Genomic DNA, 26,978 nt, shown 5'->3' on the forward strand with positions numbered 1-26,978 from the left:
CACGTGATCATGACTCACCGTCTGTGCTCAACATGAACATACATCATGTGATTATGCACGCGCAGACACAAAAAAACAGTCCCGGTCAAGGACAGGCAGGATGACAGATCTGACGACAGACAGATGAGGGCGGGGGCAGTAGACGGCAGTAGAGCAAAAATTGCAGAGAGGGAGAGGAAGAGAGATGGAGCAACTGAGAGCCATCTGTATGTTGCCATGGCCACGAGCAGAGATGTATATGTGTGTGTGTGTGTGTGTGTGTGTGTGTGTGTGTGTGTGTGTGTGTGTGTGTGTGTGTGTGTGTGTGTGTGTGTGTGTGTGTGTGTGTGTGTGTGTGTGTGTGTGTGTGCGCGCGCGCGTACATGTGTAAGAGTGTGGTTGTCATAGAAACGGGCAGCCACTCACCTTGAGGTCTCTGTGCACAATATCATGCTGGTGGATATGATTGACACTCTCCAAGATCTGACTAATGCAGTGACTACGGAGAGAGAAGAGGGGACAGAGAGAGAGAGTGAGACGTGTCAGTCACCACCCTTCATTGCAAAAAGAAAAAAAAACACCACACATTTACCCCACATGACTCGTCTGCGAGGCAGAAAAAAAAGGATGCATGGTATTGCCATCATTAGAAAAAAAAAAAAAAGAAGAAAAACCCCAACAATGAGACATCGTTCTTGATCACTGTGACAACTGGCAAAATGAAACTGGAGCTGTCGCACAAATGGATTACATATTTTCCAGAGATAGACAAACAAAATAAGTTCAGACAACCTGCAGCGTTTCCCACAGAAATAGATTCTATTTGTGGCATGTAGTGTGTGTGCTCCACTGCAAATATTTTAATTGCCCAGTCCCTTGTGACAAATACGAAACAGCATTCAGCGTTGTATTCATTGCCTCTTCAGTTAACCTCTTGTCCCAAGAACCAACTCCAATGCATCAGACAGCATTGGAAACTGTGCTCCTTGCTTTGCTGCACAGCCCTAGTCACATCTGCGTAACAGCAGAGCCAGCTCTCCACCTGCTGCAGGTTCTGGTTGAAGTGGCTCTCTAGCTTGCGACTGATCTCCAGAGCAGAATAAGGACTACAGTCAGCTGAAGTCCATTTGACCATTGGGCAGCTGAATGATTCAGCCCGGTGGCAGTCCTATTTTACATGCACGTTTGTGAGACAAAAATCATACAGTTTGAGAAAGAAGAGAAAACGAGCTTTACAGAGTTATTTGGTGTATCACAGCAGCAGAAAGCATTCAAAAGGTACTGCTGTCTGAACACAGACAGAAAAATCTGTCCCTGGCTAGATTTGACCATGTGTGTTTCACGTTAGCGTAACTCCTCGACCAGTTTGGGCCAGAGAGAAAATGCGAATGTTTCCTGAAAAATGAGAATTATTCTATAAGACAGCCAAATTACATAATTCTTCCAAGTAGCTTATATGATCCTTGGGTTAAGGACCATATCGTCCTAGTATGGAAAACTGGTTGAAGAAAACTTCTAACTAGCTAGCAGCTAGTTAGGAGTGATTTAAGTTTCAGTATAAGAGTGAGGCGAAAATGTCCCCCAGTAAATCAATCACGGACAACCTCACGTTCTTGGACAACTGGAAAAGAAAATAATGCTGGCAAGGCTGCAGTTATCATACCTGGGCAGCCTGCCAAGTAAAGTCTATGTGTGGGAAACACTGGCTTCTGAGTGATGAATTAAACATTTCAAAAAGCGAGATGTAGTGATGGAATGATAGCCAAAAGACCCAGCTATAAGCGTTTTCCAGGCAAAACACTAATACTGCATTGCTACAGCTTTTGGAAAAAAGTGCACCTTTTTGACTTTTAGCTGTATTTTAAAAAGCAGTATGAACACGTCACTGTGGATATAAAGCTTATGTAATAGACGCTTGACGGCCAAGAAAGTTAACCAGTTAAAACAGTTAACTCGATTAATTAATGAGCACACTAGCTGTTAATTGCATCTCTACCGTGATCCCTAAAAGCAATCGATTTTACGTTTCAAACCCATTATCCAGGTACAGTAGCTTAAAGAACAAATACTACGTATCTGATGTGGGAAGGCTTGAACCATCCAATCAATAAATCTGTATCCCGGTAGCAATTCTAATAATGGGGGCGTCAATTCAGCTGCCACCGATATCGTTGCCATTATTTCTCAACACTGGCTCATAAGCATGTTTCACACAATCCTGTGGAGTGTGTTGGCACATTACGCGTCTTCTGAAATTTTCTTACATGCCCGTACAAGACCATCCTCTTACTGTCTTACACACTGTGGCACCGGGTGATGATTTCACTCTCTAATGCTCATGTTCAGGTTAATGGGTCAGATGTCACCTGCCTACAAAGAGTGAAGCCCAGGCTTAAATCATATGGCTTGGTTTCTGTGGGTCTGTTCACCCCTTATGTGGGAACAAAGACCCCTACGCTAACTGCAGACAGAATTCATAATCTGCCCACCACACAGCCACAGGAGGATAGCGCAAACAAAGACAGAAAGATTACATGAGACAACACCAACAAAAATCAAAGAAAATCATGTAAAATGCCAAATAAAATTTCACACAAGTTGCCAAGGCGAGGTCCCCTAAACACATTCGGTGAACAGTAATACAAGTCTTCACATCCGAGCAGACCGAACTGGCGTTTTTTGCCTCATAAAAAGGCAATGATAATCAGAACTGTTGGTTGACTGTGCAATTGTTTCAGTATTATTTGAATGGTCCTATACAACGCCTATTTTAAGACAAGTTAATCTAAACTTCACATGTCTGAATGAGTCTTTCAAGGTCACTAAGATGCACAGATTATTCAATCTTATCCACAGTAGGTTATTATACACAGACTACAGACAATATAAACTCACTCCTATATTTGCTCTTGCAGCCAACGATGCAACATTTGCTGTGCTCTGCTAGCTGAGACATTTTGGAGAGTGCTACTCTCTACCCCTTTGCACTCACTTCTAAATAATATAGCAGTGACAAGGCTGGATTACACACTTTCTAGCTGATTGATTATCACTTGCTTACAGAGCCGGGAGGGTGCTCGATATGACAGTATATTTTTAACAAAGTTTCATTTAAACGTCACAGTTTATTAAATCAAAACAAAAACAAATAAACAAAACAAAAGAACTGCATTTTTACTATAATGGGGGGAAAAAAACAGAGTGAGACATGTGATTAAAGAGAGAAGGGGGAGAGTAGGGAACCAATGAACTTGTTGACAAGTAAATGCATTTCCTGATAAGAATACCAGCAAGCCAATTACATGCACCGCTGTGTGCTTGTGTGTTCATAAAATGAGAGTATTTATATATTTAATGGGATTATGCTGTTTGTCTGCAGCACCGTGTGTCTGCATGCAAAAAACCCATATCCCAAAAAGATTGGGCTATTAGTAAGTCAAACTCAAACGACTGAAAAACAGTACACACACACAACACAATGTTGAGAATGAGGACGATTTTTACATATATAAACACATCCATAGCACAGCATGTGAAAACAAGGATAAAGTTGAAAATTCGTTTTGTTTTCCTTAAATTTCCAAATTTGAAAAAAAATAAATAAATAAATAAATCTATGTATCTTTCTTAACCTTGAAGATGCCACATTGTCCCAGTCTTTAAATTATTGTCGTTTAACACCAATGTAAATAGATAAAGACTTCAGTCATGTCAGCAGCTTCATAAAGGGGGCATATTTTGCCGTGCACTGGTCTGGTTCTACCTTTAGGCATGTGTGTGGTTGTGCTCCAGTTTTGCTGGACTTTGTTTTTGGACTACATTACAGTTTTGAGAGATTCCCCAGACAGAGAACTTCACCTAAACCACAGAAATATAGGAAAGTCTGGTTGCATCATTGCTTGGCAGTTTTTGTACACAGCCAGATTCTCAGTCTGCATCTCTGACCAGCCTTTCCTGTGCTGCGTCACATATTCAGATTATAAAAGCCAGAAACAAAACAAAAGCTAGGTTCTGAGCAGAAGGCTCAAGTACAAAACTTAGTGTAATATCGCACAACCAATGAGGTTAACAGGTCAATAGCACAATTGTGTATATTAAGAGATATCCTCTATTTTAGTAAAAATGGAGAATATCACCACATTAATGATTTTCCCATCCAGTATTTTGCAAAAGTAAAATCATTTCTGAACTTAAAATGGCAAAGAAGTGGGAATGTCAACATCTATGACACAGAATCTTAAATGATTCAGACAATCTGAAAAACCTCTCTACAGACGAGGGACAAGGCTAATAACTAAGATCGTCTGGCCTTCAGACAAAATGTAAATGAGAAGCCCAAGAACACTTTCTAAAAACCAACACATTCTCAGTGAACACAGAAGCAAAGAGCACGTCCTGCAGAGTAAAAAGTGCATCTAGCTTCTTATTGGCACACAGTTCAAAAGCCAGCATTCCTGATGGATTCAACACCGTTTGAGGGTGCTTTATTGCACGCAGCATCAATAACTTGCACATCTGTGAAGGCACCATAAATGCCAAATAATGTATATATTTAGGTTTTGAAGCAACAAATGTTGCCATCCAGTCAATGTCTTCTCTTTGTAAGACCTTGCTCATTTTCAGGATGACAATAACTGAATTTAAATGAGCATAATGGTGCAACAAACCTGACATCCACTGAAAACATTCCAAACTGTTGAGCAGCTGAAAATCCTTTATCGAGCAAGGATTTTACATCATATTTCTGTTTTTTGAAGAGGTGATAAAACACAACTATGAACATGCCAGTCAATATGTTTTCATTGCACCATTTTCAAATTAATATAGAATTCAAATCAGTTGCAAATCATCACATTTTGTATTTCTTTATATTTTACAAAGTGTCTGGGAAGAGCAGCTTCATTAAGGGGCGTTTACCTGGCGTCAGCCTCACTGTAGTACTCCCTGGCTACAATGTCTTCAAAAAGCTCTCCTCCTGTCACCCTGTAAGGGGAAGGGAAGGAAGAAGGGTCCGAAGAAAGAGACGGAGAGAGACAGGGAGTCAAATAACAGAGAAGTTGTTAGCATACACAAACAAACCGCAGTCACACGCATGGATAAAATGTCATTGTGTGTGTGTGTGTGTGTGTGTGTGTGTGTGTGTGTGTGTGTGTGTGTGTGTGTGCGCGTGCAGAAGATACTCACAGGTCAAAGACTAGGTAATGAAAGCCTTCCTCTGAAATGCTGTCATGGAGTCTCACTGCAAGAGAGAGGGTGGGAAATGAGACTGACAGCAGCTAAGTGAAAGACGTATAAAAAAAAAAAAAAAAATACTGTTCTGTTCGGCTGTAAAGCTTCATGTAAACTGAAAAGAAAAAAAACAAAAAAAAACAAAGCTCAAATATAAATATGTGAAGAGAAGAGAGGCAGACATGGAGAAAAATAAATGTCATTTATGATTGTGATGTATTGATTCTCCTTTCTTAACCACAGCAATATGAGCACACCCAATGATTAGGCAATTAGTGAGCACTTAATTCAACCATACTCTCCCTGCAATTACTGCAACTGAGTGATGGTTTCTGGAATGGACTTTGTTTGGGGCAAAATTACTGGTGGTTTAGAATACATCTTTATAATGGACACAGTAGGGTTAGCATGCAGGAGCGACTATAAGCAACTGTAATTGTAGGTTGTGATAGCATTGCTTAAAGCTATGAGATAGAGAAAGGACATAAAAGAGTACATGTATTTAGACAATCTGGGGGAGTCTATGATAGTTGGTGGTAGGGATGGGTACCGGTATCCGGTGCCATGATGGTACCGGTTCTGACATAAACGGTAGTAACCAGACCGAAAAGCAGCGCACATTTCGGTGCTTTATTTCGGTGCTTTATTTCGGTGCTTTTTTTTCTGAGCTGTGATACACTTTAGATTCTAGCCAATCATTTTACGTTTCCGAGGATAGTAGGCGGGTCCAGGTACGTACGTTCTTTTAGAGCAGAGCTACAGATTAAAAATGCCCAAGGCGAAGCGGTCAAAAGTATGGCTGTACTTCACAGCAAAATATGCAAACTCAGCAGCCTGCAACAAGTGCTTTAAGCTGATACTGTCAAAGGAGGTAACACCTCAAATCTGATGAAACACCTGGCGACGCATAGCGGGTTTTTTTAAAAGCCGAGAAATGCGCCGTATTTGATAGCTTGCTGCGAGACCTCACACCGAGCGCATCTACTGCGGGTGTGGTGCCTTTTATCGGACCCGGAGTTTGCAACATCCCCCAAAAACCCGAAGACGAGAGTCCTGGCCCCTAGCCCTGCCAGTGTAGCAGAAATGATGACTGATGATGATGGCAGCAGCAGCCGTTCTTCTCTGCGTGAGTAGCTTAATGTTGTTCGTGTGTAATTTACGTTGAGTAGGCTAACCACGTTATTACATTAATGCATGTAAGGTGAACTAGCAAACATCATCATAGCTACATGCGGCTGTCTTCTTATTTGATGGCAGATACTCCCTTCACCCTGGCCAAAAAGGCTAAAATGACCAAAGAAAAAGTGGAAAACAGTTAAACATTTTTTTGGACAAAGTTTGTGTTTTTTCCATTGTTTAAGCACTGCTTCCAGCCAAGAGTGATACCATATATGCCCTATAGCTGCAGAAAAGGCTAACATTGTTATCTTTTTTACAAAAAAAAAAAAACCAGCTAAACATGAGAGGTTTTTGGACCAATTTTGTGTTCTCCATTCTTTAAGCACCGGTTTGAGCACCGTTTAAGCACCGGCACCGTTTCAAAAGTACCGGTTTGGCACCGGTATCGGATAAAACCTAAACGATACCCATCCCTAGTTGGTGGTGACTAAATAGGAATTATGTGGAGCAATAACAAACCAGGGTATATGCTAAACCATTAGACTACTTGGACACCTCTAAACAGGGGTATTTTGTCCCAAGCAGAGAGCAGTCACTCATGCACCCTTTCCTTCTTTTTACATGTCCACTTACGGCATTTTGTTTTTCTGTTTTGCTGCCTGTTTCAGGTACACAACATCCTCATTCTTAACAAGAAAGCACAAAACAAGACCCAACTTAAACCTCTAAAATAATTAATTGCAAACAAAGACCTACAAAGACCAGAACCAGTCTAGGAAATGTTATTTTTTGTGTTTCCTGATTGCTGAGCTATCCAAACCCCTGGTCTGAAACAGAAGTAGCGAACGCACTATTGAGTTCATTCTGCGGTTATGCAGTAACCACCGCGGCTCTTAGCTTGTCAACTTAACTAAACAGCAGCAGAATGACGAAGCAGGATCCAGGCTGCACAATCCACGAGTTACAGGATGGGCCTGAGACACAGCTTAGGTTTAGTGTCAAGAAAGAAACTTATTGTTATGTAAAGCGAATATCAGTTGTATAATAAGATGAAGTAGGATGGCCCCTGCAGCAAGAAACAAGAGCGACTGTTCTTTACTCCTCCTCCCATCTTCTCGCTCTCCCTCCATCTGTCTCCTACTCCTGCTTTCGTCTCTCCATCTGTCTCATTTTCGTGCCCTCTTTTGTCTAAAGTTTGAACATATACGATGCCAAAATATGCCAAAAAAGGGGAAAGGACATGAGAGCGAAATGTATATAGAAAGGGAAAGAACAGGAAAAGTAGGTGAGGGACAAATGAGTGCCGGGGGGGGGGGGCTTTTCAGAAAACTAGGACATGAGGAAAATAGAAATGAGCAGTGCAGTGAGAAAGGTGTCATTGATTTTGTCATTTTCCCCTTTGTGCCCTTTACCAATCTCTCCTGAACATCTCTATGAGATGTATAATTCATGTCACTGCGATATGAGTTTCCATCAGAAAGGTAAATAAAATAACTAAATAAATATCACTATGTAAAGAAGGCAGAGAGCACTTCTCACAAGTCAGCTTTGATGATCTTAATTTTTCCACACACACACCCCCTAAGAGTCAGCTTCAAGGCAACCTTCAAGGCATCTTCACACATGCAACATAGGTCTAAACCTTTCTAGATGGTCCTTAACCTTCTAGCACCCAAGCACAAACTCCGTGTGATGTCGGATTGAGCTGAAGTGTGAATATCGCAGTTAATAATCTGGTGCATTCATCGTTAGCGAGTGGGCGTCACACGTGCTGCCTCCTGTATGTTCTATCTATGCAGCTCCCTCGCCTATGAGTATTTCCAGTAGTGCGAAAGTGTTTGAAGCAGCCTATTTCCTGCTGTGTGCTACATACAAGGCAAAAAAAGAAAGGACTGTGGAAAATATCCTGACCTGATTTTCCCAAAAACTGACCAAAGTTCATGCACAACTGATTCTGTGACCTCTTATTCTGGATGGCACTGTTCATATCGTTTGTTTTTAAATCAGCGATGGCGATGTCATCAACAAATGTTTCTGTTATCATTTATAATACGCCATAACTTCCATGATTGCTACAAAGGGTAGTTTTTCGCTAGCAGGAAGTGGTGCAAACGAGCCTGATCGGTGTGTCGTTAGTAATCTAACAGCCAAACATTGGTATAGGCAAAAAGTTGTTATCAACCCAACAATTCAACCGCTTCCTACCGCAGAGACATTAGAGGAATGGGTGATGGAGATCTCCAGAGATTATTTCAAAAAATGAACAAAATGAAACCCTGCTGCTGCAAATAAGATACGACAGCAATGCTCCAGGAAACGATTAATCTTGTGATTTGATCATCACAAGCACAAGCTGGAAAATAAATACATTAACTCAATTCATGTATTTATTTTACCACTCAGTGCGTTCTTTGTGATTCTGTTTATTTCTAATGTGACAGCGGCACGTACAGTTACATATTACAGCTTGTTCAAAGAGTCTGTCCTATAGATTAGTAATGGAGATGGTCACCAGATTAAAATTAAAGGGATTTTATTGATTTACAGGTATTACTGGTGGGAAAAGAGGCCTACGGTCAAACCTTCAAGATCAGTATCTCCAGTTTCCTTGAATTGCTTCATATCTGTTCAGATAAGATCAATCCTGGATGTAATCAGCATGCTGACTCTCAAATGATCCATCATCGTATAGTTGACGTGTCTGAGTTAAACATTATGCCAGTGTTACTGGAGTGTTTATTCTGTTTTCTATAAACAGATTATGAAGACTTTAAGTGCATTAATTAAATATTCCAGAACCCTAGCAGAACCACAGTATGTGGTATGTGTAACACGCCAAATGATCTATTACATAAGAGTCACCCACTTGCAGCTCTGCTTTGAAATACCACAATAATATTATAACAAAAATATCTTAATTCAAGGTCAAATCACTCGCTTTTCTTTCCTCTTATTTCTTTGTATTTTAACAACCATTTCTATTTACAAAGACATCTTAAGCCTCACAAACAATATTTCTGAAATTCTCTGCTGCAGATAACGACTACAAGGATTGCATTAATTGGTCAGATACTCACCAATGTTGGGGTGTTTCAGGAGACGGCAGATACGAGCCTCTCTCTCAAGCTTCTGATGATCTGTGTAGACAAAACAAAAAAAGGTTTATTCAAATTCAGCCACAGTAATAAAGTATTTAATAACATAATATAATTTCCACTTGAGGAACTTTAGCAAAACATATGTTCAGCTGTACAAGATGGATAAAAATAACTAAACACCTATTAAGTGAGCTGAACATTAGCATTGAGATGGGATTTACTGAGGTTAGCAGCTGATGATCATCTAGTCTGCCACATTAATTTTGCACTTCCTCCATGTTATAAAAAGTGATGTGAAATATTATTAACATTTCAGATGTTTTATGATTAAGGGAGGTAAAAGAACTGGCTCTGGTAAAATAACAGACAATATATTATCATAAATAGGTATTTAAAGATCCTGACATAAAAAGCTAGAGCCAGTATTTGTGACAATGAGCCGATCTGTTTAAGTCAGCTATGCTGTTCTGGGTTTACTGTTCCGGTGCATCAGTGTACCGTTGCTCACCGATGCACTGTCGAATCTGTATTGCTTTATACATAAAATAATAATTTCCAATACCTTGCTCATAGTGATTATTAGAGCTTTAATTTAATTTAATTGGTGCATATGTAACTAATTCTATATTGCTTAAGTATACATACCAGTAAAAGAGTTAATCCCTAAAACCGTTATGTAAATCTTCATAATTCAGTTATTTTTAGAAATACATACAGGAAAGGTAAAGGGAGTCTAAGCCATGTGACATGCAATGCTTCCTTGGTGGAAATGAATGGGGGACAATGTGGTTTTATGGTGTGGGCCTTCACCTGCTAGGTGCTACATTATCACCAAATGTTTGGAACAATAATGTTTGGTTTTTACACACTGTGGTGTTGCCAACAATATACCCATTAATGTCCTGCAGTTAGAAGAGAAGGGCCACCTTTTACAAAGCCCCAAGTATAGCACACACCTTCATTATTTATGTTCTCTCCATCCCAAATAAAAATTTCAGTGCCTGAGACTAGAGCACAAGAAAACCAAGGCACTCGTGTTCCTTTTAAAAACTGAGCTACAGATGTTTAGTATTAAAAAAACTACTGAGTCATCGGGCGCTTTCCTGGGGAATTACGATGTACGGCAGCTGTCAGTCATAAAAGTGTCTCTGTATGCAAATATTTAAATGAAGATGTGTTTTATGTGCAGAAAGAATAAACTAAGCCAACACTCATAAGCAGTAGCAACACAGTCATTTGCATGTAGAGACAGTCTTCATCTCTGAAATCTAACAATATGAATTAAAACTGAGCTCCAGTGCTAGCATTTCTGCACATGTGGTTTTAAAAAAAAAAAAAAACACACAAAATCAAACGAAGAAGTCTGTCTGTAGCAACAGGTGCAGCGGTTTGCATGCATGTGTGAGTGTATGTGCTACAGGGTTTAGTGTGAAGCTCAGTTATGGACAGTGCAGTATTTGCACTTTAGACAAAGATTACACACCCGCCTCATCTCCAAACCAACATCCTTGTTTGAGGATTTGTCCAAGTCATGTAGCAACGTGCGTTTACACTAGTGCGTTTGTGCACGGTTTGCAGGTCTAAACCACACGATACTTTTAAACTACTCCATCTAATTACCATGGGAAGAGGCCATGCAACTGCTGAGGTCAGAGGTCACATGGGGTAACTGTAATGAAGAATGACTCAGTGTGTGTGCTTTATCACTGTGGTGAAGCCAACTCAACTCCACAGCTCCATGGCGATGACACCACAGAGACATAGACTCAGTAAGATTTGCATTCATTTCCCCAGCGCAGCAACTACCTCAGATAAAATTCACATGCTGTTGCTGAGTAATCAACTATCACCTTACCCAGCTGTTCTTCTGTATTGCAGTATAGCGTTCACAGGCATTACAGCATGTTACTATAAAAGGCAACGTTATTGTTCTGCAGTTTTCTAGATGGTCTCTGGCTGGCATTTCTACCAACGCTAACAGATAAATTATATTTACAAACATATGTTATAAATGCATTATAAATGGTTGCCTGAAAAGCAATTAGAACAAAAACTTTATGAACATGCACCATATGACCCTTGGCTTTTGAGTCAAGATACATCATACCTAAGATTTAAGAGGTTTGTTTTGTTTGTTTTTTTTTAAATAAAAAAATGGAGGTTAAAAAAAACCCCAAAACAACAATGACGGGCATTATCTAGTATGGCTTTTGGTTTCTGGAGCTGCAGCCAACACAGAGGCAGAAGAAATACTCCAAACCAGGAAAAAAGTGAAAGGTAACCAGAATTGTTAACTTAGCTCGTCCTCAAGTTCAACAAAAACCTTCCTGAGTAATATCCCAATACTGCAAAGGCTTCTCTCTCAAACCTGCTGGACAGGAGGTGTAAATTTGCAGAAAAACTTAAAATCTTCCATTTCTATCTGCTTGTTTGAACAGTATGTTATGCTACCCGTTCTGTTCCATTGTAACATGACACATCTTTTCAGATTGTTGTAAACTTGGCTCTAGGAAGACAGCATTTTTAATCCACCTATGCATATTTAGTTAATTGAGGTTTTTATAGAAAGATATTTGCTGCTGTAGATATTACTGTTGCTGCTCTAGAAACTCAGTTTAGTTATTATGAATATAAACATATCCTATTATTTTTAAAGCCAAAGCTAGCCAATAATTTAATATACAAGATGATTAGAAAACCCCCAACCACCTCAGTGCTCTAACCCCAGCACCTACGCTCTCCATAAACCTGGGAAAATTTTTGAATTTAAGTGTACAATTTATGTTTGTTTATTGTACTTAATATCGTCATAATGAAAAGCTGCAGACTTCACATCGTGAAAGCCTACTTTCTTTGCTGTATTCAGCTCTATTTTTTTAACTTGTTGAAGATTTGTTTGTCCGTCCTCCTGCACCGTGCTACAATCTCTTTTCGACGAACCTCCCTGTTGTCTCGCTACAGGTGTAGATTTCCCTCATCTAAGAGAAAGCGAGTGAATAAGGGAGAGACCTGAACCACCTCCTAATTACACCAGTGACGCAGGACAGAGACAGACAGACAGAGAAGGAGGGAGGATTATATGAAACGTCCATTTGCTAGAAGAGGATCACAGCTCCCCTGTGTGTGTGTCTGTGTGCATGCGCACGCAAGCTTCTGTGTGTGCGTTTGTGTACAGCCGTCTACCCTGGTGCAGTGTCACTGCAGTGCTCACTAATTCATTCAATCTCCTTATTTGTTGGTGCGAGAGTATGTGGTAGAGGAAGACAGGAAAGAGAGGGCTGGAGGGTAATTACTGGCACTTCCTGCTGCTCTCTAATTGGCCATCTGCTTTGCCATGGGGCGGGCCCACAGCCATCTTACATCAGCTGAGAAGGATGGAGAGGACCTGACACACATACGCACACCCCCCCTCTTTCTGCCACACAAAGCTGACAATCTGACTGAAGGCTTGAGGATCCAGTTCAATCTGTTTCAGGCAAGTTTACATCCAAAATGTTAGGACAGAAATACTGAAAAAACGACGGAAACGGTGTCAGTACTGGTTACAAAACCTTATTTTAGGGGTTCATTATTTCAGATAAGTTTTTACTAGAGGTGGTTCTGTGCTGCTTATTTTTCCTAAACTTGTGGTTTAAGAATGAAAATAATATACGATACAATTAAGATGTAAAACTATTTTTCCTGTTCCTTGAAAAGTATGGCAAAACTTGTCCTATAAAGTAGAAATGTTCTCAAACAAAAAGCACACATCAAGTAAAACACATGTACTATTTCAATAAGAGACACACGCACAAAAAAGTAATCATTAAATAAGCCGTGCTACACACACGCAACATGTTGCTCAATATGCCGCTTCTGAGAAATTATTTTAAAGCCACTATCAAAAAGAATGAGAAGGGAGACATAACACTGATTCGAATGTCACTGGGATATATATATAAAACCAGTTCCCCCAACAAAAGGTTTAAAAAGCTTTTGTCTGATAATACTTACCTACTATGCATGTGAAGTTTTACCTCCATCTCTAATAAGCATGGTATTGTATGATAATAATTAGAAACGTCTGCCACCACACAGCTGAAACAGTCTCGAACCTCTACTGTGTGCACGTGTCAACGCAACATGATTGGCTCATTTCCCCCCCCAATCTGACCATTTACTGCCTCCTTAAGTAAAAGCATAAAAGGTGCTCAAGGGAGTCTGAACTGTCATTTGATTTCCCTACGTCATTCAGTCAGAAAACATCGCTAATATGCAATCACCAGCCACTTTATTAGTTACACCTTGCTAGTACTGGGTCGGACCTCCTTTTGCTTTCAGAACTGCTTTAATTCTTTGTGGCATAGATTTAACAAGGCCCTGGAAACATGCCTCAGACATTTTGTTCCATATTGACACAACACCTGTTGCACTACATCAAATAGGTGCTCTATCAGATTGAGATAAGGTGACTGTGGAGACCTTTCGAATATAGTGAACTCATTGTTTAAAAACAAAAATGTAAAAAAACCCAGATGATTTGAGCCTTGTGACATGGTGTACTTTCCTGCTTGGAGGCAGCCATCAGAAGATTGGCACACTGAGGTCATAAAAGGTAGGACGCTGTCAGCAGCAAGACTTAGAGAGGCTGTGGTGTTTAGACCACCCATTTAAAATGGTTTAGTACTAAGGGCCCCCGAGTGTAAGAATAGCCCCCTAAACCATTACACCAGCAGCCTAAACCGCTGTTATAAGGTAGGAAGGATCCATGCTTTCATGTTGTTTACATCAAACTCTAACCCTACCAGCTGAATGTTGCAGCAGACTCAGACGAGCGAACACTTCTCTAATCTTCTTTTGCCCAATTTTAGAGAGCCAGTATTAATTGTAGACTCAGTTTCCTGTTCTTAGCTGATATGGAGGGCACTCAGTATGTTCTTCTGCTGCTGTAACTGCTTTAAGCTTCCATGTGTTGTACATTTAGAGATGGTCTTCTGCATATCATGGTTATAACAACTGTTTATTTGAGTTTATGCGTCTTTCTATCAGCTTGATGCAATCTGGCTATGCTCCTCTGACCTGTGGCATTTTCACACCAGTCTCTGTAAACCCTAGAGATGGTTTTCTGGGAAAATCCCAGTAGATTTCTGAAACGCTCAGACCAGCCTATCTGGAACCACAACAATGCTATGTTCAAACTCCCTTGAATCAGCTTTCTTCCTCATTCTTATGCTCACTTTCAGCAGGTTGTCTACATGTCTAAATGTGTTGGTTTGCTGCCATGTGATTGGCTGATAAGAGATTTGTGCCAATAACTGGTTTAACAGGTAAACATATCGTTCTGTAGGCAATTTCAGTGATTTAATACCTTTCATATTTAAATAAATTTACAGATTGATGAATTTTTTTAAAATATATATTTATGCATCATTTACTTGAAAACCATTTTTCTGCTCAATTTCTGTAAAAAAAAGAAGAAAAAAAAAGAAAAAAGAAGAGAAAACTCATGGAATAAAGAGACTTTATGAAAAGTAATTCAGAGTTCTAAGCCTCCTTCAGAGAGAAAACAGATGAATCTCACTGGTTTTCTGTTAACAACAACAGTAACAAGTGACTCTGGCAACAGGAGATGAGCCATGAACCAGCGATGAAATTGCTGAGCAATAAGTGCAATTTGTAAAATAGAGCAAGAGAAATCATTTCACTGGAACAATAATATCGCCCCAGGCCACTAACTGTAGGAGGAGAAGAAAAAATATTAAAGTAGTATTAAAGCAGACCATTTGTGTCTCTCTCTCAGACACACACACACACACACACAGTGTTGCTGCAGACAATGCAGCAGCCATCAACCTTCCAGTCACTCCAATCAACAAAATAAAACAGAGCATTCATACTGCGCAGATAGACTCATGCTACGCCAGTGCAGATTTAATACTTTGCATCACTTTGTTACATTTTTCACAATTTACCTCACAGTCTGTCATTTTAATTAATTACACGCACAAATCTTTGGCAGCCAAACAAACCCCTACCCCACTTAGCTAAAGCTGCCAAAATGAAAACCTCCATTTCTATACAGTGAGAAGCAGGTGGGTGTCACTGCCTACTGCGCATGCTGCTGCCCACTTGCATCCATCCCAAAGGGCCTGTGGACAAAACTATACCACAGCCAACTCCCTACATTTATCTATTCCCCCCGCCAACATCACCCACTTCCTTCCTTCGTCTCCCCTCCCCCTCTGATTACTGCAGTGTTTACCAGAGCTTTGGGAGACTTACCCACCAGGCCATGCAAGAAGTCAGACTTGCCCTATTGGGCTTTAAAAAAAAAAAAAAAAAAAAAGGACAGACAAAAAAAAAAGAAAAAAAAAAAAAAGAAAGAAGCCCCACCCAAATCCTACTGGGCAAGATGCCTGCTCACGCACTGGCCTCCTGGTGTGGACGTTGTTGTGTTTGTGTGTAGGTGCATCTTGCGTCAGCAAGTCAAGACAGCCTACTGCAATACTTCTATTAGCACCAAATTCTCTAATTCATTCCTTTGTTCAGTCTATTGCATCTCCTCCTCAGTCTCATTTTATCTCCCTCCCCTGGTGTGGAGTGTCACCAAGTTTCTTGCAAGACTACACTGTTGAAAATCTCCTCCTCCTCTCCTGGCCAGCTTTCTTCTCCCCTGGCAAAAACACACATACGCACAGACCTACATTGTACTCCATGCCTCTGCAAAGAGCCAACAGTTTTCTGCTGAGCCTGTACTTTTCCTTGGTGGGACATTAATACTGGTAGCTGCCCTATGTGTACACTTGATGGCAGGGATAGAACAATAACAGCATTACAACGCACTCACACAAAACAGACATACTCTATTAGTATAACTCCCGCTCTCTCTCAGTCTCCCTTTTCACACAGACACACAAATGCCATAAGACACAGACAACAACAGGGAGGCGCCTAAGGAATCCGTGGGGTCTTAGTGGTTGATGAGATACATTTAGCGTAAGTGGATTAGCCTCAATACAAACCAATCCCCCATTGCAGCAAGACGAGAGAAAGGCAATGAGAGAAAGGCTGGCTGAGAAAGAAAGAAAGGCAAAGGTATAACAAAAGAGTACAGGAAAGGAGAACAAAGGAAGCTAGGTGTGTGTGTCAACACCAGAAAGGAATCTGCAGCACTAATTTGGCCCATACAAAACTGAGAAAACCTGAAGTCAGGGGAGGTCTTGACATAGTGACATAAGCTCCCGTCATCATTGCAACATTACACGCCACACCATGCATGAGCATGTGGGTGTGAACGTCTGCAGGGAGGCACACAAGTGAAGCAACTAATAAAATTCAGGTGTGGACTGTGCAGCAGCAGCAGCGCCAATCAATTAATTGTACAGCAGCTGTCTGCTTGCACCACAGAGGAGCGATTGAGAGTTATTTAATACCGAGTTTCTAAAGAGCGTTAGAAGATTCTGATAAGAACTCCCCACGGACACAACGACCCAATAAAAGATTTCCTCTGCAACTGGAATCATGGGACTTCTGTTTCTGCACAATTTCCAATAAGCAAGATTTTTCTACACAATATTGGGATATTTTATAACTTCAATATCTGTGGTAAGCCACAGCAGGAGGTGATGAAAAAACAAATCAGTGACAGAACTGCTTTTCAACAACACTGAATTTATGGGATTTATACAACGATAAGGTGAAGTACCTTGATTTGTTAAGCATTAGTGCACTGGATTAGCCACAAGCATGAATTTAAACCAGTTATTTCAACTACAAACTGCTTCTGAATATGGTTTTCCGTGGCATCAGTGCGTACAAAGAAAATAAGCTATACTGCTCAATATTTATCATAAACAAAGCAAACGCACATCAGTGTCTGTGTCAGTGAGTGTGGTGTTAGCATACCTCTTGCAGACAGCTTCTTAGTGTTGATGATTTTTGCAGCATATTCCTGTCCTGATGATTTCTTTACACACCTACGCACCACTGAAAAAGCTCCCCTAAGAAGAAAGAACATAAACAACCAAAAATCAGTTCCATTTCAGACGCTGCCTCTCTGGCACACACGCGCACACACACACACACACACAAAGTGTGACATTTGAAGCTGCATCTACATGTGGCAGTGGTTTGTTGTGAATACTAACAATCTCACCCTTTCCCCCCCTTCTCTGCCCGTCTCTCTGTCTCAGACTCTGTTTTTTTTTTTTTTTTTAAATTTTACAGCCATCATATACTACATCACTATAACAGGGGCAGTCAACCTGAAAAGGTGAGACAATCAAGCAAACCAGCAGTCATAACAAGCTTCTCAAGCAGCTATGAATATGAACGACCGAGTACTTTCTCTAATCTCTGATATGCACACAACACAATGCAACCTACTGCCCCCCAAGAGGAAATTCAATTTGCAACAGGCAGTACAGAGACTGGGCTGCGTTTCACACAACAATCGTCAACATTTAATACATTCACACTCACAAATGCACTCAAACATAAAAGGAAGTGCACACTACAAGACGCCTGCCACTCTGAGGAGTTTCATATTGACCTAGATGAATGCTCGCACAGTGGCTCTGGTGATTCTATGAGTCTGAGCAGTTACACAAGATGTAATTACACATGGTTTTCATAGCATCTGGACAACCTGCAGTTTCGGGCCCTCGAGAGTTTCCCTAAAAGAGAAGAAGGGCTCCTTTTTTTGCTTTGTTTTTTTCTAATGCAGTGGATGATATATGGAGGGCTGCTCCTTTCTGCTGCACACTGCTCCTGGTCTCGATGATTCACCAGTAAATGAGAAGCGACAGGTGACACAAGTACAAGTCCGTGACTTGACATTAATAAGCTATGACGGAGCAAAATTCATTATCAAACAGGTGCAGAAAGATAAGCCAGGGTAAGTGGTCGGTCTGGAGGAAGATCAGGGGCAGTGGAGGGAAGATCTGTAGATGTGTGCGTGTGTGCCAGTGGACTGGCTATGTAATCAGTGCCATCGATTACTGTCAATTACAAAGGACAGAGTGGAAGTGGCAGTTGAAATTAAGGACAGTGTATCTTTATACGGCCAGCGTCGCCCTGCTGTTGATTTGAGGGATAAAAGCCTTAGCCGGCCAAGAACAGCAGATGCTGTCGCTGCTGCTGGAGCAGAGGAGGTAGCAGTCTGATTTTTCTGCCGTCATCAAAATACCGAGAAAACACGTCATGCCTCTTACACAGTAAACGCCAAATTGCCCTTGTAACCACCCAGAAATCACAGATCGGCTCTCTTACGGAGCCTTAACAGCGATTCATTTATTGATAACATGATGGAGGGGACAGCTGGTGCGCGGAGCTTATAGGTATTACAGTGCAAACATAAAAGCGGCAGAGCTTGGACCGAATAACTTCCTCATTAACTGATCCAGGGGTACGTAGCGTTACTCAACACAGTAACACAAATCATCTGCAGCTGCTTGGAGAAGAAGAAAAAAAAAAAAAGAAAAAACGGAGGGGGGGGGGGGTCGGCCTAGTTAGCTAGCGACCACAGCCTTAGGTCGAGCCCGCACAGAGCTGCCAGCCCCGTGGGCTGGTGAAATGTCACAGGGCTACGTCTCCGGCGTCTCTCGGGGCCCGGCTGACGGGTCAAGCAGACCAGAGAACACCGGCTACCAGACGCGGAAAGGCCAGCAGCTGCTCATACACCAACATCTGCGCCTTCTGCTCATCCCTACCGGCGATTAAAAGACGCAACGCTAGTCGGCTAACTCGGCCAGTTTATCAATATCAGCGTGGTAGCTCCCTGGCTAGTAACTGAACGTTAGTGCGCTCTTCCCGTTACTGCCCGAGCAGCTGTTAGCCTATAGCAGCGGTTATTTAGCCTGACTGCACTACGACAATAGCACACGCCTGCTAGCATGCACTGACAGACCACTAAAAGCAGGCAGCAGAATTAAGTCTACAAGCAATTTTGGCTAACTATCACTGCTAGCTGGCTAACCAGAAATAATATGAGGCGAGGTTGCGGGGGTGGGGGACAAAACGACAAGACAAACACGATGCACACTATAACGTTGAGGCTGCTTACTTCCCGAGCTCCTCGTATAGCTGGTACTCATCAGTAAACCGGGTGGAAGTAGCGGTGGTTGCCATGGTTGGAGCCGTGAGAGGGGAGCCCGAGCCTTGGGGTACGACGGCGGCAGCTGCGGCGGCAGGCTCTCGTACGGGGTCCGAGAGGAGGGTAGCCTAGCCTCCAATACTAAAGCACCTTTCTGACAGGCAGGCAAGACTGAAGAGAGGAGAGAGGCGAGCAGAGACGGAAAGGGAGGGGCTGGCTACAAGAGGAGGAGGAGGAGTGATGATGGTGGTGTGTGTGTGTGTGTGTGCGTGTACGTGTAGTAAAGAGGTGCAATCCTCGCGAGAATAGGCTCGTGCAGCAATGAGAGCGGGGCCTCCAATTCAATGAAGTCACTGAAAAAAGTGGGGAGATGATGGTGAAATGTTCTCTCAGTCATTTAGATTAAATAATTCATCTTTTGTCGGGCAGTGGATCTCACAATGAGATGCCGCTAAAGTGTACAAGAGCCACGTGACGGTCAAGAGAAACAGAGTTGGCATCCAAGATCCGTCTCTTCTCATTTCTTTCAAAAAAATATTGCAGGCAACAACCCCGGCAGCAGCGTTTTTACTGCACCGGTCGGGATACACCCATCACTGGGTCACACCTCACTGCAGCAGAGTCAGACTGTGACACACACACACACACACACGCACACACATTCATACACACACAAGGCATAAGTTCACACTCAAGGAATCAATATTGATTAATGCAGGTCTTGCTCTCAACACAGGAGATCGGCCTTCCTGAACAACTGAATTGACTTTGCATTTGAGGGGAGTGCATGTGCATAAGAGAGATAGGGATGGTTAATGGGAACAGTGTGACTGCTGTATCAGGTTTCCACTGACGAGCATCCACAGTGTGAGGGCTGTTGGCTTGGCGGCGCTAAAAGACGGTGTCACAAAGATCCAGAGTGCCTCTCTAAATGTTTAATGTGGCATGAGTGGGAGGCCATCAGAGGACAGGCAAGGTGGGGCTGGAGAGTTACAGTTAGAGGGCCTCTGCATGTGAGCAGTTCAGCTCAGAGAAAGGGACAGCAAACAGCACACAGACACAGTCATAAGAAAAAGAGAGCAAAATGGTGATTTCACTTGAAAGTCTTTATGCGTGGTTGTCAGCGTGGGAACGCAAAAGCTGAAAACGCTGAAAAGTTCAAATATTACGAGTGGAGCCAGCTGAATCGGCGATGGAGAGCACGAAAAGGAGGCCGGCATTTATGTGCGAGCGTGTGCATGTTTGTGTGTTATGTGGAAGACAAACGAGCGCTGCATTGTAGGCTACTGGCCCTATGCTGCCCTCCTTTTCCTACGTGCTAACCCCGCTGCCTCTCCTCCTCTTCCTCCACCTCCTCAGCCTCCACAAAAGTTATATAATGGTGAACTCCTCAGCCTTTGTTATCTCACACCAACCACACACTACGCCTTGCCCGCTTCATGAGAGACAGAGGAGTGAGGAGAGAGAGAGAGCGAGGAGAAAGTGGGATGATTTCTCATGAAGAAAAGAAACATAATCTGTGATTTTTCATGTTTTATTTTCAGATTGTAACAGTCACGCATATGCACACACTGTGCACTTTATATGCGTGTGTTACCTACAGTGACGCTGACACCGGCTGACTGTGACTTCTCTCTTGGTTTTGCAATGAAAATGGTGCATGAAGGTGGCAGCTATTTATGCTGACATCTCTTATTACTCCCATGCCGCCCTGCAGGGAAAAACAAAGCACTCAATGTCTATGAAATTGCACTCAATCTCAAAGGAAATGCTGAATTATCATCATATTATAACATGTTTCACTATACGCATTAAAGGCACTTCAAAGGTTTCCCTTAGTTAATGTATAGCTGCAGAAATGTATTTAGTAGTTCTTTGTTAAAAGCACCAGTTGAGGTTCTGCGGTAGTCAGAGCCAAAATATCATATTTCTGTTTGTAGCAGACTCTCATTGCTAACTGAAGCTGTGTTTATACCCAGAAAAGACTAACTGTGTAATCAAAGCTTGAGTAGCTGCGATACATTTAGGAATGAATTTTCCTCTGTTGTGACTAATGAGGGTGAATATGCCATCTGTTACATCATCACAACTGAGAGGGTGGATGTGGCCAGAAGCTGAGTCATGACACTCCCATTCTCCACTGCTTTTGGAGAAATAATCCGACTGGGGGAAGTGAATGAGTAACACTCTTCCTTCCTTCAGCAGATACTGTAGTGATGCCCGTGAGCAATAAGCTACCGACCCCCAACCGCTCAGCAAATCTGTCATTGATGGTCGTGGCTGGGCTGTGCAGCGCCTGGGTGTCAGTGTGAGAGGCTGCATGGGCGAAAAGCAGGGTGTTGCTGATGAAACGCCAGTGTGCTCTGTCAGCTCGGACAGGATAAATAAATAATGGTAAGTTTGTGAAGATCACAGCAAAAATCAGGGGCGACATGTACTCGGCTCCTGTTCTTGATGATTACAGAGTTTAGTCATTCTGTGTTTCCTTCATTTCAGGGAGCGCTGCTAGAAATTCAAGCTCTGCTGACTCAGCCTGGGATTACTTCATGTGGACTATTTCACTACCTATTAAAAAATGAGCCATGAGCTGCAGTATCGGTCGGATGTTTACACACACTCATCACAGGCATGAATTTCATGGTAATTTGGGGCTTTTAATGGTTTCTTGGAACTGCTCTTTTTTACAAAATGGAATGATTGTACAGCATACATCTGTAGCGCAAAAGGTTGAATATATTTTGCATTTTCTCCACACAGTATCAAAAGTATAAATACAGGTTCAGATTTATACATACACTCACTAAGTGGTGCTGACAGTTCTACAGTGTCTTCTAACTTAACAAGGCCAAGGCCTCTTAATTCCTACCACAACTGGTAGTTTCTCTTTGCCAGTATAAAAAGTATTTGTTTGACAGCTCTCTTTGGATTGACCAATACTCAGAATGATGGGGAAATCCAAGGAACTCAGAAGAACTGTAGATTTACACAAGCTGGGAAGGTCTGTTCTAAACAACTGCGGATTCCAACATCAGTTCAGTTATGTACAATTGCAGGTGTACATACAATCGGGGTGGCTGTAGCTCAGGAGGTACAGAAGGTCATCTACTGATCTGCATCTTGGTGGTTGGATCTTGCTGCTCCAGTCTGCATGCCAAATATCCTTTGGTGAGACATTAACCTCAAACTGCTCTCAGATGCATTCATGGGAGTATGAGTGTGTGCAAATGTTAGATAGAACGCACTTACGTAGAAAAAAAGCATAGAAAAACCATAGCTTGTACAAATGGGTGAATAAGGCAAGCTGACCTTTTCAGCTTGGAGTGTTCAGGTAGAGTAGAAAAGCGCTATACAAGAAATTTACATTTATGTAAGTAGAAGTGATTTGGATGTACCACCACTTTGCCAGAGATCTGGAAGACGACTCAAACTGTTACCCTCAGATAAGAGGAAATTGGCTCGGATGTTCAGGAACTGCCAAGGCTTAAGCCTTCCATGAACTGAAAACTGCTTGAAGAACAGCATTGCTTTCCACAGTGAAACAAGTCTCATCACCGGGGACTGAGAGGTGCCCCTGGTCCAGAATTGACATCTTCAAGCTGATCTGATAAGACAAAGATTGAGCTATTTGGTTGCAATGACAAGACGTATGTTTGGAGGAGTAACGGGGAAGCCTTTAAACCTAAGAATAAATCTGGATTGGTTACAAAAGTTATTCATTTGTAAATGTTGACAAAGTTGATAAGATTAAAGGTGATAAAACAGAAGAAGATACTGGATGTAACCCCATTGTGCAGCCCAAAGATAAATAGACATTGTGACATCACCTGCTGATTTTGGACTTTGTATTTTGAAGCCTCAATTTTGTGGAGCCAGAAGTGATGAAATCTGGATGAGAGGCAGGAATGCTAAGTTATTGGGTAATGCCTGCAAGCTTTTTTAACAAGCAACATGCACAAACATATGTACATATGTGCTAATTAGTCCCAAGTAACATGCAAGTATACTCACCAGCTTTGTAGATGTTAAGCACCCCACAGCATTCTGTATTACTTGCCAGATAACTCCATTAAAAATGCTCCAAAATACACAAATACCACAAACACTGTGGAGAGGTCCAGTTCACTGACTCTAATTAGCTAAGCTTTTCAAGTGTAACTCAAGGATAAGTTATACAAACATTTCCCACTGTGCAGTTATTATGAAAAGGGAACACTAACCATAGAGGCTCAAACCACTTTTTATTCCACTCTGTTAACAGGCTTTTTAAATGCAGTGTATCTGGACATCTTAACATGGGAATCTATGGGAATTAACTCATATTTAGAGCCCTCAAGTGGCCATCGGTGGAAGTGCTGTTTGTGTGTTCGGCATAGCTCCTTAACAGCTCCTTAACAGACCATTAGGTTGTTTTCCACTTCAGGGAAAAGGATCTAATGGTCGCTTTGTGTGGCCTGCAACTTCATGTGCGTTCCCACGATGGTACACTGTCCTGTAGGACTGTGTGTGTGTGTGTGTGTGTACATATCATCATAGAGTAGTACCTTTAATATTGAGAGAGAAGAGAAAATGGAGACAGCTGAGAAAAGCCTGGAGTCTATGTTTTTATAAATGGGGAGCACAAAAGAGAAATGTTTTTAAATCTCTCCTGTGTGTTAAAGCAGCTGCCGCTACATTAGCAGGCTAATTTGAATAACCTTTGCGTGTCTTCATCGTAGCGGAAACACAGACAAACAATGACCTGAAGGGATATTTAAGTGCTGCGAAAAGGGTTCCTGAGGGAAAAGGTTCCAAGTACTTTAAATGGAAAAATAACTACTGGTTGTCCTAGAAAGTTTATTCTCGTCTTCTGGATGTTGAATTTTTTAGTGCAATGTTTTCGGATGATAGAGAATGCATAAAGACTGTAGGTTGTGAGAGGTGGGCACATTTTATTTTATGGTGGCCAAGCCCATTATTTGGTTATGCTAATGTACATTTAAGCAGAGAGCTAAAAATTTTCAAGTCAACTGCTTTGAGACACAGGGCACTGAAGCAGTGTCCTTGTCACACTGTACTTCCAGTGTAAATTATAGGGGAAGGAAAAGAATAATGCAAAAACACATTGAAAACTTTGATTTTTAATTCCTGCTTTAGTTGGTCTTCCTCAAGCTCTGCTTAGAAACACTGTGGACAAACAAAGAGGGACAGTATTTGATGATTGAGATATCAACTCAGATAAACATTGCACATGTATTTTATATATATATATATACACACAGCAGCTCTCGACAGCAAAATACTTGCGACTAGATGAGTAGCCTACAGTTTTTGCATTTTAAGATCATCAAAAAAAATTTAATGTTAGACAAAGTTAGTTAAAGTTGAAGTTAGACAAAATGCTTTTTTTTAATATGATGTCATTTGTGATCAGAGACAAGCTATCCAAACCATCCTGGCTGAACAAAGGAGAGATGGTAGCTGACCAAAAAGAAAACCAAAATAATACTAGCTTAAAACTCCTAATCAGTAATTGTGATTTCAAGTATTTCCTTGTTCTTTAAAAAACAGCCTTTGATAATGATAATGATAATTTTTCTCTGGGGGTTCTTGTTTCTTTGGCCTGCATGAAACAACATGGTAAGAACACTTTAGAGTGAAGCAAGATGCACATTTTGTAATCTATCAGAACATTGTATGTAAATGCAGCAAACACATTCTTAAAGTGTCAAATGTAAGTGTAAATAAGTCTTTATTTGTTCTCCTTCACACCTTTCTTTGACCACATGACGTCTTCCATCGAGGGCTGGGAAATGTGGTTATGAAAAGAATGTAGGAGGTACATTTTTGACAAGTCAACTGCACCCCGGAGTTTTTGTAAATTAGCAGAAGTTGGCCCCAAAAAGAGGTTCTGTAGGGTCTTGACATCACTATATATAAAATGATCTAAGATGAAAAGTGTACAGAACTGAATCAGTTTAGGCTTGTGTTCCACACGCTTTAAAAACCAACAGTGCACAACTTGGACTTTACTTCCATCTTGTGTTCAACAGAGAAAACTGCAGCATGAAGGAGGGGAATAAAAACATCTGTGAAATGCAGCTTTTCACAGCACTGGTGACTTACTGTACACCACAGTTAAACACACACACACAAGCATGCCTGAGAGAAAGAAAATCCAAAATAAATTCAAGCTTGTGTCCCCAGTTCTTGTTTTTTTCTTTTTACTTTTTTTAAGTCATTAAAGATGAATGCTGTACAATCAGTCCAGCCATCAATGATGAGTGTATGTAAACGTGACCACAACTTTATATTGTTCTAAGCTTTTAAGAACTGCCTAGAAAATAAGCAAACAACAAAACAGTACATTTGCAGCCATAGATCTTATACAGTCGATGTCATTTATCTACTTATTTTCTGCACTGTCAGTGCATTCTTTGTTCATATGTAAATGTTACAAAGTTGATAAGATTAAAGTTGAAAAAACAGAAGAAGATACTGGATGTAAACCCATTGCAACCCCTCTGTGAGATCACCTGCTGGTTTTGGACTTTGTATTTTGAAGCCTCAGTTTTGTGGAGCCAGAAGTGACGGGATTTAGACGACAGGGTGGCGGGTGATATCAGCTACTGCCTTTTTGTTTGTTTAGTTGCAACTAGTTGTAACTAATAAGTGTCTCGTCAAGTGACACTATAAACTGTATCATTCAAAACACTTATGCCATTTAGTTCATTTTCAGCAAAACTAGACCAACCTCAGTTTCAACAAAGACATAAATGAAGAATCACACATCAACACTTATGAAGAGTCTTGTGATAAAGAGTCCTTCATCACACGGAGTAGTAAAAACACAACTTGCTTATGTATTTTTACTGCACGTGTGATGCTGCAGTGTGACCATAGCATCTGTAAGGACAGTGCACAAATACGGGGTGTGTAGGAAAGAAGTGTAGGAAATGATCATCTCATGGACATCAATCAATCCCAAGCCTCTGATTAATTTTGTTCCGAACGTCTTGAATAAATGCTATAGAAAGAGGTGCTCCATCCATCAGAGTCATAATAGGTCAAGAAACTTTATTTGCTTAATGCCAAATGCTCAATGTTAAACTACGTTACATTTACTCTAGCAGATAAAAATACTTGGAGTTTGTTTTTCATACTGTTGCTTATAAAGCTAAAAACGATTCTCTGAGTTTTCATTTAGATCCGTGAAGGTTTTTGGTTCATTGACTTTAATGCAAACCATTGCGCTCGTTTCCGGGTTCATATATTTTTTACAAGAAAGAAAACAGAAAGAAAAACACACCCCAAAAATCTTTTACTGGGTTTTAGTGCAGACTAATTCATCCCCCGTTTGGAACAAGCTATTTTAGCATCTCCTTTCAGTCAGTTTCCTTTTTATATTTCTGTGTTCACACCCAGACCTGTGTGTTTGTGGTGACTGTATTAGGGATATCTGGTCTTAGTGAAGTCACTGAATAGAAAAGATGTAGGGAACAGAG

At 41.2% G+C, this 26,978-nt stretch overlaps 1 protein-coding gene and 1 long non-coding RNA gene across 9 annotated transcripts in view; one reads left to right on the plus strand and one right to left on the minus strand.

The window, feature by feature from the left end:
• The window catches only part of LOC146381372 (calcium/calmodulin-dependent protein kinase type II subunit gamma-like), a 43,914-nt gene extending 24,190 nt beyond the window's left edge, over positions 1-19,724 (minus strand). For 3 of the 8 annotated variants that reach the window (XM_084937378.1, XM_084937377.1, XM_084937376.1), the window contains exons 1-6: positions 19,468-19,724; positions 17,310-17,404; positions 9,405-9,464; positions 5,164-5,218; positions 4,897-4,962; positions 406-478 (exon numbers count right to left, since the gene is read on the minus strand). In XM_084937378.1, coding sequence (XP_084793504.1) covers positions 406-478; positions 4,897-4,962; positions 5,164-5,218; positions 9,405-9,464; positions 17,310-17,404; positions 19,468-19,532 — 414 coding nt within the window. In that variant the 5' untranslated portion in view covers positions 19,533-19,724. The remainder of the gene's footprint in view (positions 1-405; positions 479-4,896; positions 4,963-5,163; positions 5,219-9,404; positions 9,465-17,309; positions 17,405-19,467) is intronic. The other 5 variants (XM_084937379.1, XM_084937380.1, XM_084937381.1 and 2 more) reach the window with 5 other exon arrangements.
• A 1,595-nt stretch (positions 19,725-21,319) lies between these two features.
• On the plus strand, positions 21,320-23,320 carry LOC146381373 (uncharacterized). The gene is made up of 2 exons (XR_014801061.1): positions 21,320-21,891; positions 21,994-23,320. It is a non-coding gene; the product is annotated as an uncharacterized LOC146381373 (long non-coding RNA).
• The last annotated feature ends 3,658 nt before the right edge of the window (positions 23,321-26,978 follow it).

Source organism: Perissodus microlepis, chromosome 8 (assembly GCF_051167445.1).
Source record: "Perissodus microlepis isolate ML-2025 ecotype Zambia chromosome 8, ASM5116744v1, whole genome shotgun sequence".
NCBI lineage: Eukaryota > Metazoa > Chordata > Actinopteri > Cichliformes > Cichlidae > Perissodus > Perissodus microlepis.